The 15151-nt window shown below is 41.7% G+C and overlaps 1 protein-coding gene across 2 annotated transcripts in view; it reads left to right on the top strand.

The window, feature by feature from the left end:
* The window catches only part of ttc37 (tetratricopeptide repeat domain 37), a 114637-nt gene extending 99705 nt beyond the window's left edge, over positions 1-14932 (top strand). The window contains exons 39-41 of one of the 2 annotated variants that reach the window (XM_033017294.1): positions 4560-4690; positions 8756-8879; positions 12072-14932. In XM_033017294.1, coding sequence (XP_032873185.1) covers positions 4560-4690; positions 8756-8879; positions 12072-12149 — 333 coding nt within the window. In that variant the 3' untranslated portion in view covers positions 12150-14932. The remainder of the gene's footprint in view (positions 1-4559; positions 4691-8755; positions 8880-12071) is intronic. The other variant, XM_033017295.1, reaches the window with a different exon arrangement.
* The last annotated feature ends 219 nt before the right edge of the window (positions 14933-15151 follow it).

The following is a 15151-nucleotide window of genomic DNA, read 5'->3' as shown; positions in this document are numbered from 1 at the left end:
CCGGAGGCCATCCTGCTTATTCACATCTCGGCCCTGTCGTGCACGTGTCCTGGTGGCCTATTGGATTACCCATTTCGGCCGACCGGGGTGCCCAGTTCACGTTGGAGCTGTGGTCCGCAATGGCTCGCCTGTTGGGTACTCAGCTCCACCACTCGACGGCTTATCACCCCCAGTCCAATGGGTTGGTGGAACGTTTCCACCGCCGTCTTAAGGACGCTTTGAAGACTCGCCTCACCGGTCCTGGTTGGGTGGACGAGTTGCTGTGGGTCCTGCTGGGGATCCTGCTGAGGACTTGCAAACTTCATCGGCCGATTTTGTTTATGGCGTTCCGCTAACCATGCCCGGGGAGTTTATTCCAACCACTGGCGGCCCCCAGGAGTCACCGTCATCCATGTTGGTCCGTCTGCGGGAGTGGGTCGGCGCCCTGTCTCCTGTCCCAACGCCTCGGCACAGTGTCGCTCCATCGCATGCGTCGCCGGCTCTTGTGGACAGTCAGTATGTCTTCCTCCGCCGTGACGCCCACAGGCCACCCTTACAGTGCCCATATGAAGGTCCTTTTGGGGTGCTACGGCACGGGCCCATGACTTTTGTATTGGACATGGGCGGGTCGGCAAGACACCGTGTCAGTGGGTCGCTTAAAGCCGGCCCATTTGGACCTGAGCAAGCCAGTCCAGGTTGTCTAGCCTCGCCATCGAGGGTGTCGCCGTCTCGGGTCCCACCTAATTCGTCCTTGCAGGGGAAAAAAACCTTTGCGTGGGGACGTACGTACGAGGTCCAGCTGCCCATCTGTTTTTGTGCCTCCGGTTATGGTGGGGGGGGGGGGGGGTTAATGTGGCGGCCCTTGGTGGTGGGCCATGCACTGTAGATAACCTTCGGCTCTGGGGGGGGGGGGGTGGTCATGTGTCCCGGTGACGGGAGGTAGGGGTCACATAGTGGTCACGGGTGCCCCTGGGGGTTATTTAAGATGATAATCACGCGCGCTCGGTGTGGGAGTTAGGAGACTTGTAGCAGCAATAAAGAATCCCGTGTTGGACAAACTTCGCATCCTACCGCTACAGTATTGTCATTCAGATGTTGTAATTTTATTTTCTTCCACTTATATTGCTCATGAAACGGAAAGTAATAAAACAAGGCTGATTCACCAATTTTAATGTTGTGTTAATGTACTTTGTACATCTGGCCTGTGAATAAGCAGCCTGGGCTATTACATATATTACACGCCTTCATGCCATGGTTCACATCAGGAGCTTGTGTCAAGCAGAAACAAAACCATAAATTAACATCTGACAAAATTAAAACAGCAGTCATCCATTTTTAGTCAAGGAAGCAATAGTGGATATTTGTTATTGTGGTGTGCATTTGTACATGTGATTGATTGGAAAAATAGGAGCACTTTGAATAACTACCTATATTCTACAAGGGACAAAAGTTTAAGGGTAACATGAGGGGGAACTTCTTTACTCAGAGTGGTAGCTGTGTGGAATGAGCTTCCAGTGGAAGTGGTGGAGGCAGGTTTGATTTTATCATTTAAAAATAAATTGAATAGGTATATGGACGGGAAAGGAATGGAGGGTTATGGTCTGAGTGCAGGTAGATGGGACTAGGTGAGAGTCAGTGTTCGGCACGGACTAGAAGGGCCGAGATGGCCTGTTTCCGTGCTGTAATTGTTATATGGTTATATATTCATAATTAATCAGCCTAATCTGAGTGTTTTGTCACAATTATACAGTAGTTGATTAATTTAATTAAGTATCTAAGGTTCTGAAGTCATAAAGTTAGGTCATTTTTCAACACTACAACTATCAGTCTGCTTTTCCCATGGATCCAGTTCATGGAATGGGAAATCATACAAGACATTATCTATTTTTCATTTTTACCATTAATCTCAACAAATATGTTTCGGAATTAGTAGCCTTACATTCTGCCGTGGTAATTACATCCATCACAGATCATTGGCATTTGTCCTGTATCTTTAATAATTAGGATTAGCCCCTGTATCAGAATTTAAACACCCATTTATGAAAGGATGGATCCAGCAAGCTGCAGTACATGGTCCATCATACACGATTCTATCTGACGATTTTTACTTGCAGAACTATTTCAAGAAATCCATTATGTTGATTTTGAAAATAATCATTTTACTAGATGTGAGGGAAAGAAAAGAAAATGTTCTCCATTCACATATTTATATGACACATATTTGTCAACTTTGCCTATCACTATTGATTTGTGACAATTATACCTAAGTATGTTGCACTGCAGAAGACGTGTAAAAACGGGAAAGTGAAAGAATAGGACCCCCTAAAATCTTCTCCGTCCACCTTAAATTTTAAAGTTTGGAAGCATGGGAAGAATGAGAGTGAATTGTATGAGTGAAAGTAGATTTTTCAAACGATGATCATATAGGTAACCCTTTCCCCTGTTTCATCTGTTTCCAATTAAGTTATCGACAGAGACGTAGAAAATAGCAAGAGGAGGCCATTTGGCCCTTTGAGCCTGCACCGCCATTCATTGTGATCATGACTGTTCATCCACAATCAGTAACTCGTGCCTGCCTTCTCCCCATATCCCTTGATTCCGCTAGCCACTAGAGCTCTATCTAACTCAAAGTGGTCAGTGAAGGATTTTTCTCTGGGTTTTATCTGATTAGCCAAACAAGCTGAAGCACATTGTGTATTGAAGTTAGAGCCTAGCCATGTCAAATACATGAAGTATGTGGACCACGTGATCAGATTGAACCCTCTGATGTACTTCAGTAACTAGGTATATAGGTATACAGTGCATTCAGAAAGTATTCAGACCCCTTTACTTTTTCCACATTTTGTTACGTTACAGCCTTATTCTAAAATGGATTAAATTCATTTTTTTTATCAGCAATCTACACACAATAGCCCACAATAAAAAAGTGAAAACAGGTGTTTAGAAATTTTTGCAAAATAATTAAAAATAAATAACTGAAATATCACATTTACATAAGTATTCAGACCCTTTACTCAGTACTTTATTGAGGCACCTTTGGCAGTGATTACAACCTCAAGTCTTCTTGGGTATCACGCTGCAAGCTTGGCACACCTGTATTTGGGTAATTTATCCCATTCTTCTCTGCAGATCCTCTCAAGCTCTGTCAGGTTGGATGGGGAGTGTCGATGCACAGCTATTTTCAGATCCCTCCAGAGATATTCGATCGGGTTCAAGTCCGGGCTCTGGCCGGGCCACTTACGGACATTTACAGACTTGTCACAAAGCTACTCTTGCGTTGTCTTGGACGTGAGCTTTAGGTCGTTGTCCTGTTGGAAGGTGAACGTCTGCCCCAGTCCGAGGTCCTGAACGCTCTGGAGTAGGTTTTCATCAAGGATCTCTCTATACTCTGCTCCGTTCATCTTTACCTCGATCCTGACTGGTCTCCCAGTTCCTACCGCTGAAAAACATCCCTACAGCATGATGCTGCCACCACAATGCTTCACTGTAGATATGGTATTGGCCAGGTGATGAGCGGTGCCTGGTTTCCTCCAGACGTGACACTTGGCATTCAGGCCAAAGAGTTCAATCTTGGTTTCATCAGGCCAGGGAATCTTGTTTAGGTGCCTTTTGGCAAACTCCAAGCGGGCTGTCATGTGCCTTTAACTGAGGAGTGGCTTCTGTCTGGCCACTCTACAAATAAAGGCCTGATTGGTGGAGTGCTGCAGATATAGTTGTCCTTCTGGAAGTTTCGCCCATCTCCACAGAGGAACTCTGGAGCTCTGTCAGAGTGACCATCGGGTTCTTGGTCACCTCCCTGAATATGTTAGTAAGTCTCTATCCTAAGGCCCTTCTCCCCCCGATTGCTCAGTTTGGCCAGGCTCTATGAAGAGTCCTGGTGGTTTCAGTTCTATTTAAGAATGACAGAGGCCACTGTGCTCTTCGGGACCAGCAATGCTCCAAAAAATGTTTTCCCCAGATCTGTGTCTCAACACAATCCTGTCTCGGAGGTCTACAGACAATTGTTTCGTCTTCATGGCTTGTTTTTTGCTCTGACATGCACTGTCAACGGTGGGACCTTATATAGACAGGTGTGTGTCTTTCCAAATCATGTACAATCAATTTAATTTACCACTTGTAGACTCCTATCAAGTTGTAGAAACATCTCAAGGATAATCAATGGAAACACGATGCACCAAAGCTCAATTTTGAGAGTCACAGCAAAGGGACTGAATACTTACGTAAATGTGATATTTCAGTTATTTATTTTTAATTATTTTGCAATAATTACTAAACACCTGTTTTCGCTTTTATATTATGAGGTATTGTGCGTAGATTGATGATTAAAAAAAATGACTAACCAATTTTAGAATAGGGCTGTAATGTAACAAAATGTGGAAAAAGTGAAGGGGTCTGAATACTTTCCCAATGCACTTTATGGACGGGAAAGGAATGGAGGGTTATGGTCTGAGTGCAGGTAGATGGGACTAGGTGAGAATAAGTGTTCGGCACAGACTAGAAGGGCCGAGATGGCCTGTTTCCGTGCTGTAATGGTAACTCCTTGATTGAGAGAATTTTACATTTTAACTTTTTTCTGTTAGGTAAAACTTCAAAACCATCGATGGACATCACTAGTGAAAGAAGCAACCAATGAAGCTCAGAAGATCTGCTTCTGTCCTTTAGCTGGTCTATTCCAAGCACTTCTGCAATTTATAGTTAAAGTGGGAGCAAGGTAATTTTACAACTTTATTAAAACTATAGATTTTATGAATAAAGTTTCTTGAATCATTTCAGGTTGTAATGCCCTATTTTTTCCAATTAATGATAACATAGTGAAGAACAATATCTGTTCTTTGGGTCATCAACATTAAATATTAACTTTATTTATCTCCCCTTAAATGCTGCCTGCTTAGCATTTCCAGCAACTGCAGTATTTTGCTCTTTCATTTTTGAGCTGCTTGTATTTTACTGTATTTTGATAAAAGTCAATTTAATAAGTCACAAGTGTTGACTTATAAGAAGCTATTACAACTTGTAAATATTGCCAAAATTGTGCATGACAGATGAATTTTGCAGTGCGCTAACGGGAATGTGAGTTTTAACAACCGTAAAAGTTGAAGTAGCCTTTTCTAATGGTTACGTAAAGGTTGAGGCAACCATTTTCAATGTTATTTTCACTGACAAGCTAACAGAACAGACTTCAAATTTACTTATGCTTTCAAAATAATTGCACTAATGATTCATTCTTTAATAGTACTGCTCACATATGAAAGTATGAAATTAATATGAAAATATAAATTATTTGGTGCTGTGTATTTCAAAACCCCAAATTAACAATGGAAAAAAGTGGGGAGTTTGGGAGGAGAGCAGCAAGACTGATTGAGGGTTAAGTTGAGTCAAACAACTGATAACTAATTTAAAAACACAAATGCTGGAAACATTCAGCAGGTGGAGCAATAATTAATAACTCAACTCAGAGAATTCCACAGATTCACCACCACTCTGTGAAAAACATTTTTTACACAGAGAGTGGTGAATCTGTGGAATTCCCTGCCACAGAAGGTAGTTGAGGCCAGTTCATTGGCTATATTTAAGAGTGAGTTAGATGTGGCCCTTGTGATTAAAGGGATCAGGGGGTATAGAGAGACAGGATACTGAGTTGGATGATCAGCCATGATCATATTGAATGGCAGTGCAGGCTCGAAGGGCCGAATGGCCTACTCCTGCACCTATTTTCTATGTTGTGATGAAAATACATTTCAATTTGTGCCTTTCAAGTGTGATGATCCAAACAGGAATTTCCCGAGGGACTGACAGTAATCAAAGACAATGAAAATTGTGTTGGATATGGAATTCCCAAAGAATCTAAACATATAAGATTGTTAAGGGCTTGGACACGCTAGAGGCAGGAAACATGTTCCCGATGTTGGCGGAGACCAGAACCAGGGGTCACAGATTAGGGATAAGGAGTAAGCCATTTAGAACGGAGACGAAGAAACACTTTTTCTCAGAGTGGTGTCTGTGGAATTCTTTGCCTCAGAGGGTGGTGGAGGCAGGTTCTCTGGATGTTTTCAAGAGAGAGCTAGATAGGGCTCTTAGAAATAGCGTAGTCAGGGGATATGGAGAGAAGGCAGGAACGGGGTACTGATTGGGGATGTTCAGCCATGATCACATTGAATGGCGGTGCTGGCTCGAAGGGCCGAATGGCCTACTCCTGCATCTATTGTCTATTGTCTATAGATGTGTAGAAATAATTGAGAAAATCAGCAACTGCAGAGTTGTCTTTGTTCCTTTAGTCACATCCTCTTGCAATAAAGACCGACATACCGTATGTGTTCCTAATCGGTTGTTTATACCTGTATGTTCAATGGTTCATATATTGTCACATATACCAAGATACAGTGAAATACATTTTTTGCACATAAATCATTGAGATTATTGCCATACATAAAGACAATCCCCATTTAAGTACCCCATGCGTAGAAACAGCTCACTGCGTCCATATGTAACAGTTGCCAGATTTTGGGACCATTTTACACAGTTCAAGCTCCAGCTGGCCATAAAGGCTTATTGCAGCCATTGATATGATTTATCTATGTAGAAACCAAGGTCCCTTTGAATATCAACATTATGCATATTCTCTCTGTTTCAAAAAACCTTCACATTTCCACATTATATATCTGCTTGGAGTGCTGAAAGCCAGACAAATGAGATTCTGAAAGTATAGCTGTAAATTACTTGGTTGAAGGTTTTATGGTCAGTTTTATTAATAGGAAAATGACAAAGTGCCTCTCGATGTTGGAACATTTTCAAGTATTGTAAGAAACTGGGCTGCTGGTTTGTTCACTGCAGTTCAGTTTAGTTTATTGTTACATTTAACGAGGTACAGTGAAAAGCTTTTGTTGTGTGCTAACCAGTCAGCAGAAAAACAATACATGATTACAATAGAGCCATTTACCGTTAATAGATACATGATAAGGGAATAACGTTTAGTGCAAGGTAAAACTCGCAAAGTCTGATCAAGGATAGTCCGAGGGTCACCGAAGAGGTAGATAGTAGTTCAGTACTGCTTGTGGTAGGATGATTCAGTTGCCTGATAACAGCTGGGAAAAAGCTGCCCCTGAATCTAGTGGTGTGCATTTTCACACTTCTATACCATTTGCCTGATGGGAGAGGGTGATAAGGGGGAGTGGCCAGAGTGCGACTCATCTTTGAATATGCTGCTGGCCTTGCCAAGGCATTGTGAAGTATAAATGGAGTCAATAGAAGGGAGGTTGGTTTGTGTGATTGCCTGGGCTGCGTCCACAATTCGCTGCAATTTCTTGCGGTCCTTGATGGAGCTGTTCCTAAACCAAGCTGTGATGCATCCTGATAAAATACTTTCTATGGTGCATCTGTAGAAGTTGGTGAGCGATGTAGGGAACATGCCAAACTTCCTAAGCCTTCTAAGGAAATAGAGGCGTTGGTGTGCTTTCTTGGTTGTTGCTGCAACATGGGTGGTCCAGGAGAAGTTGTTGGTGATATTGACTCCTAGGAATTTGATATTTTCAACCATCTCTACTTCGGCACCAGCAATGCAAACTGGGGTATGTGTACCACTTCGCTTCCTGAAGTCGATCACTATCTCCTTTGTCTTGCTGACATTGAGAGAAAGGTTGTTGTCTCGACATCAGGACACGGGGTTCTCGATCACCTTCCTGTACTCCGTCTCATCATTATTTGATATCTGGCCCACAATGGTGGTGCCGCCTGCAAGTTTGAAAACTGAATTAGATCTGTACATGGCTGCGCAGTCGTGAGTGTACAAGGAGTAAAGAAGGGGGCTGAGGACGCATTCTTGCGGAGCACCAGTGTTGAGGATTTCTCCCCTATCCTCGCTGATTGGTCAGGAAGTCGAGGATACAGTTGCAGAGATGAGTGCTGACAACAAGTGCGGTGATAAGCTTGGATGGTATAATGATATTAAAGGCAGAGCTATAGTCTATGAATAGGAGTCTGACGTGGGTGTCTCTCTTATCCAGGTGTTCTAGGGATGAGTACTACTCGGGCGATGGCATCGTCCGTGGACCACTTGTGGCGGTAGGCGAACTGCAGTTGGTCAGGGCAGCTGGGTAGACTGGATTTAATACGTTCCATAACTAAGCAAACTTCTACATAACTTGTTAAACTAAATAATTTGTGACTTTGTTGATTAAGAATCAAATATTAGCTGCCACACCAATGATAGATCAATATGTCATAGAATTGTGCAATAGATTTTTATTTTGATCTCCACTATGTGTAGGTAGATAAAACTTGAGCTGCTGTTGAAAGAAGGGTATTGAAAAGTTCAGAATATGCAAGTTGTGAAAGAGACAAGTAAATGGTTAAGAAATGAAGGCCCTTGTCAGTGATGTAAATGACTGAAGTTGGCCAGATCAAAGCGATTGCTATGAGTATGGATTTATTAAAAGGAAAGGTTTCAGGGTGACGAGAGCAGTAAATTCTGAAGAGAAAGAATCGGGGGTGGAGGTGCAATTGATGAGGGTAATGAGTTGTTTAATGCAGATACTTGGGAGCATAGGGGACATTGCATGGAAAATAAAGAAGGCTTGGGATAGAACAGATAAAGCAAGAGAGTTGTACCGTAACAGTGTAGTGGTGACAAATATATATATAGCATCCACATTGTGATATGGCGATGGCATGTGTCAGGGATAGTAAAATACAATCAATTTAATTTATTAATTTCACTCAAAACTGAGGAATTTATGTACTGAAATAAAAGAATGAGTTGATGATATGACTATTCCTGCAGGGAGACTCGACGGCTTTTGGAAAGAGTAGTATATCAACCAGGTTACACTGAAAGCATTGCCACAGTTGGACGTTGGTACCTCCTGAGACATTTGTGGGCCAAAAATGATGACACACTTATTGAGGTAAGATTACATTGTTTTTAAATGAGAAATTGCATTTTTATTTCAAAATACTGAAGTACTTCATAACATGAATTATTTCCAAATGTGTTCATGGTTGTAATGTAGGCAATATCAATCTCACAAATTCACAGGTTTTGGAGTAGAATTAGGCCATTCGGCCCATCTAATCCACTCCGCCATTCAGTCATGGCTGATCTCTGCCCCCTAATCCCATTTCTGCCTTTTCCTCATAACCCTTGACACCCGTTCTAATCAAGAATTTGCCTTAAAAATATCCAATGACTTGGCCTCCACAGGCCTCTGTGACAATGAGTTCCACAGATTAACTGCCCTCTGACTAATGAAGTTCCTCCTTATCTCCTTTCTAAAAGAGCGCCCTTTAATTCTGAGACTATGACCTCTGGTTGTTGATTCTTCCACACGTGGAAACATCCTTTCCACATCCACTCTATCTATGCCTTTCATTATTATGTAAGTTTCATTGAGGTCCCCCCCTCAACCTTCTAAACTCCAGCGAGTAGAGGTCCAGTGCTGTGAAATGCTCATCATATGCTAACCCACTCATTTCTGGAATCATTCTTGTAAACCTCCTCTGGACACTCTCCAGATCCTTCCTCAGATACTGGGCCCAAATTTGCTCACGATACTCCAAATGCGTCCTGACCAGAGCCTTATGGAGCATTACATCTCTGTTTTTGTATTCTGGTCCTCAATGCTAGCATTAAAGCTGCCTTCCTTACTATCGATTCGACTTGCAAATTAACTTTTTGGGAGTCCTGCACCAGCACTCCCAAGTCCCATTGCACCTCCGATTTCTGGATTCTCTTTTCATTTATTCTTATTACCAAAATGCATGACTCCGCATTTTGTTATACTGAATTTCATCTTCAATACAATATTTATTCATTGTCATTTGAACCTCAAATGAGGCTCAAACGAAACTCTGTTTCTACAGCCATACAAACAGAACAATTTCTACAAGACACACAAATAATTCAATTCACACAAACATCCATCACAGTGACTCTCCTCCTCACTGTGATGGAAGGCAGTCTTTTCTCTCCCCTGTTAAAGCCCCAGGCGGGCGATGGTAGGTCCCACGGCCGTTAAGGCCGCGCCGGGCGATATATGGCCCTGCTCCAGGTCTTAGTGTCTCAATGTGGGAACCAGCGACCGTTAAAGCCGTGCCGGGCGATGTAAGGTCGTTCCAACCCCACGACACGGGCGGGAGAAGTTGCATTGCGGGAGCTCTGAAAAGCAGTCTCCCACCAGGGACCCGCGAGCTCCCGATATTCCTGTCCACCGGGCCTGCGGCTGGAGCCTCCGAGCTCCGGAGTCGGGCTGCAGCAGCGAGCCACCACCGCTCCCCACGCTCCGAGGCCAGCCATCTCCACGATGGTAAGTAGTCCGCAGGCTCCGCGACTGGAGCCCCCAGGTCATTCCGGTTGGAGGCCGCTCCACGGTGCTAGGCCCCAACGACAACGGAGACCCGACAGGAAAAAGGTTGGGTCTCCCGTGCAGGGAAGAGATTTTAAAAAGTTCCCCCCACATATACACAGCCAAAAACAGTACAAAAGAACACAACAACTACATTTACCTGGACAACATTTTTTTTAAAAGACAGACAGGCTGCAGGGGCCGCTGCAACGTCAGTCGCTCCGCCAACTGGAGCTTCTCTGCCCACTCTTAAGATTGTAGATCTTAAAGGACCTGTCCCACTTGGCCGTCATTTACGTGATAGGCCAGTAGTGACTGACGCGCGACGGTCGCCCGCGTCATCATGCATCCGCACAGCCGTCTGGAGCGCGTGACGTCATTTGAAGATAGACACAAAATGCAGGAGTAACTCAGATTTCTTCAGTCTGAAGCAGGGTCTCGACCTGAAATGTCACCCATTGCTTTTCTCCAGAGATGCTGCCGGTCCCGCTGAGTTACTCCAGCATTTTGTGTCTATCTCCAATCATCTTGGCCCCGCTCTGGGAGTGGGGGCGGATCCGCAACGGTCGTGAGCCCCAGGCCGAGCTCGGCGATCGTTTGCCTGCTTCTGCTGCTGTTGTAGGTGAGACGTTGCGCCGCGCCAGGGTCTTGGGCCTTTCCCACTTTGGCTGTCAATTACGCGACACGCCGGTGGCCCACTCCATGCGCGCGAATGACGGCCAAGTGGGACAGGCCCTTAAGATTCTACAAAGCAGTGAAAATTCTTGACTAGTGAATACAGGTGGGGGGGGGGGTTAATTGGCAGATGAATGGATTAAATGACAAAGGCTGGAGGTGAAAAAGAGAAAATAGGGTGTCCGATAAGATATGCATATATTTTTCACCACCTTAGTTATCCTGGTCCTTTCCCCTCCTTCATTCGCTTGTTCTCCCCCCGTCCTCTTCCACCCATATCTCTCCCCTTCAGCTTTACATTTCACTCTTCATCTTTCCTTATCTGAAACCCTTCTGCCTCCTTTTTATCTTTACATTGTCACTTACTATACTCCTCTGCCGAATACCCTCCTCCACCCCACCTATATCCACCAATCACATGCCAGACTTTGTCCTACCCCCACCTCTCCTTTCCATCTTTCTCCCTCTGAAGAAAGGTCCTGACCTAAATGTCGTCAATTTCCCTTCACATACACTGCATAAACGACTGTGTCCCTTTGCATTAAATTTACTTTGATTAGTGATGCTTCAATTAACATTTCTTATCCTTTAAATTTTTTATTGATTTAGTGTTACCAAAATATCCAGTGGGTTTAAAAAAAAAATTAACTGATCAGATTGCAATTTCTTAAGACCCGAGTCCACCATACCACCTCTTAACATAGAAAATAGGTGCAGGCGTAGGCCATTCGGCCCTTTCGAGCCTGCACCGCCATTCAATATGATCATGGCTGATCATCCAATTCAGTATCCTGTACCTGCCTTCTCTCCATACCCCCTGATCCCTTTAGCCACAAGGGCCACATCTAACTCCCTCTTAAATATAGCCAATGAACTGGCCTCAACTACCTTCTGTGGCAGAGAATTCCACAGATTCACCACTCTCTGTGTAAATTCCAGAGATTCACCAATCTCTCTTAACTTACAATACCCAATCTATATGGATCGGCTATTTATTTGATTACTTCTATGTAAAGTAAGCACAAAGGGCAGTCTTGGTTTAAATTACATTTGTTTTAAATTAATCTATTGTGTTTGCAGGTTTTACTTCAAAATGCAAAAATGAAGGGTGATTCCAGAGTCGAAAAACTGTACCAGAAGCTAAATGAGTCATCATGATTACTGCATGGAAACAAGATCTTCCTCTGAACACTTGAGCAATAAACTGTAGGATGGGAATTATAGCTTTGGTTGCTAATATTACTTGGAGTCCTGGCTGTACCTTTAGCTGTTTTGTTTTTTTTAAGCAATATCACTATTCTGCTATTCACTGCACATTGGATTATGTGAAAAGAAACAGCATATTATTGTGAATGTATACTTTCACATCTTTCCCATCATCATATTGTCATACCTTGTGCAACTGAACATGCTGTCAAGGCCAAGTAGCATGCCAAATTTATTTAGTTTTAGATAAATGCTGTCATTGTAACTTGACCATTGATCTGTAATATTGCAGTATAAATACAAAATGACAATAATTTTTGAACATTTGTTGCAGAGGTTCTTTATAATATCACAAGCTATGCATTCACATGACTCCCTGCTGAAAATGGTAGTTATATTAAATAAACTACTTTGCCCCAATTTAACCTTTCATGTTTAAGACTGTTATGTCACCACTAAGTCGGCTGTTCGAGACAAACCTTTGCAGCAAATGTATTCAATATAACTAATTTTCTATTGGATAGCAAATATGCAAGTTTCATATTGAAGTAAAATCTAAAGACTGTTCATCAAAAGAACCATTTATAGAAGTTGAAAAATGCTGAAAATTTAGAATTAAATTACGCAGCCTTTGGGAAGATAAATAGTCTATGGGAGAAATCCTGATGGACAAGGTCCTTCACCTAGAATCTCTGCCCCCAGTCCTCACTGCCTGTGCAATTGCTTAGGATGGATGTGGAGTGCACCAACCCTCTGCACCTCTAATTCTAATGATGTCCCATAAATGAATGGGCATCAGGCACTTTAGTTTGTAGGCCTTGCCACCTAAAACACCCCAGATATTCTTACAAAGCCGGAACTGGGGTGTTCCCAGGTGAAATTTGCAAATTTCACGTAAAAATTATTAAAACTTAATAAGGTAGTGAAACATTTAAAAACAAAAAGGGAACTTCAAATGCTAAATCAAAGCAAAATAATTTGAAAGAAAATTAATTCCCCTATTCTTTATCTACAGGACTAATCCCTCTTGGAACCAGTGGAGTTTCAAATTCTGTTCTGATGGACTCTAGATTATGCTCAAGGGATATAAGAATATCTGTCAGATGGTATGTCCTGGACTTGTGCACATGAATGTGCGCATGTGGAGGTCTAGGACGTGCAGCTGTCCTGTACTAACAATTAAGTACTGGTTATTGCAATCAGAACTTCCAGCAAAACTCATTAGTAGCCAAAGTAGAAATCATGACTAACGTTAAATGTCAAAATGGGGGAGGTGCCATATTAGTCAGCTTGCAGTGGAAATCAGAAACAATGACTGTATTGATCTCTTTAATATTTAATACTTGTAGAATGTGTCAACAAAATATGTTTTGGGGCATAAAAATAGTATAACACAATTAGCATGTTAAGCTGCATAATTCTAGTTGAAGCTGTTTCCAATTATGATAAATACTACCTTTCCAACACTTCCTGAGCAAAGAACATAAGAAAGCAGTTAAACCATACTTAAACAACTTTGATGGCCTTGTACACTTATAGTGTAACTTTCTTTAAACCAAAGGCAAATGATTGCTAATATCACATAAATATTAAATTGTGCATCGTTGTTGGCTATTGTTATTTTATTATGAATGAAGTGAACACAACCTAGCCAAATATCTGCACTTTATTCAAAAGTATAATGTAATACATTTATTTGTAAGATCATGTGCTCGCATCTAGAATATACTCGGCAGACAACTACATTAAAATATTGATAAAATATGTTACAGGTTCATTTGAATTATGTAGAAATATGCAATATCTGTGCCATTTATCTTGCAGCACCTGATCGTTAAATCAAAATATAAATGAAAGTGAACCCTTAAAATAACTACATCTGAATGCCATCATTTTAATAACATTAAAAAATACCAGCTTACATTTGTGATAATCTTGTATACGCAAGATATTTTGAGAGTTTGTTTATACAAAGTTATGAACAAGTATAGTGTCAAAACTAAGATTAAAACAATGCTGGAAATGCTAGAGGTCAACAAATAGGCATAATTTGAAAAAGGGATATAACTTTCTAAAGGGGAAGGGAGGAAGATTGAAAGGGAAGTTCTGAGATAAGCATGAGAAATCAGAGAATAAAACTGAAGATGGTACAGAAGAATATTAAGGAAAAACAACCTAAATGACCATGTGATTAGACAATTCATGTTGAATTGTATGTTGAATCTGGAAGTCTGTATTATGTTTGGACCTTCAAGGACCTTAAGGTGGTCCTTCAAGTTTTTATTAATTTTACGAAATTCAAATCGTTTTCATTGTCAAGGTTACAGTTGGGATAGGACAGAGGATTCAAGGAACAAGTGCTCAGATGCTTGTTTGAAGTTATTCTCCAAAAGCAGCATCTAATTTGTACTTGGGTTCATCAATATAGGGGGTCTATGTCAGGAACAGTCAATACAGTAGACCAAATTGAAATAGATAATTACTTTCACCTGAATATGGGTGTTAGAAGAAGCAAGTGAGAGCAAGCATTTCAGGTGTTGATGGTGATTAAAATTGAACCAGGACTAATATCAAAATGGGTGGATAAATCTATACAGCTCTGTAAAGATGAAGATTTTAATTGGGCACCAATGGAAGTTTTTTGACATTGTTCTTTCTGCATCATTCCGGATAACTAAAAATAAAAATATTTTTTTAGTTCTGCCAAATTTATAGTGCCCAATTGCAGTTCCTTTTTTTTTTCTAATTATTGTTTACCAAAGCAACAAAAAAGCTTTTAAATCCAGGAATTGGTTTGAACAATTGAACTATTGAATTGGTTGACCAATTGACAGTGATTAAAATTTGAGGAAAAAAATCTGAAATGTAACTATGAAAGTAAGCATGCATGTACAGCAGGCAGTGAAGAAAGCTAATGGCATGTTGGCCTTTATAACAAGAGGAGTCGAGTATAG

This window comes from Amblyraja radiata, chromosome 3 (assembly GCF_010909765.2).
Source record: "Amblyraja radiata isolate CabotCenter1 chromosome 3, sAmbRad1.1.pri, whole genome shotgun sequence".
NCBI classification, from domain to species: Eukaryota; Metazoa; Chordata; class Chondrichthyes; order Rajiformes; family Rajidae; genus Amblyraja; species Amblyraja radiata.
Note: the sequence above shows the minus strand (reverse complement) of the source record. Positions and strands in the feature narration are given on the sequence as shown.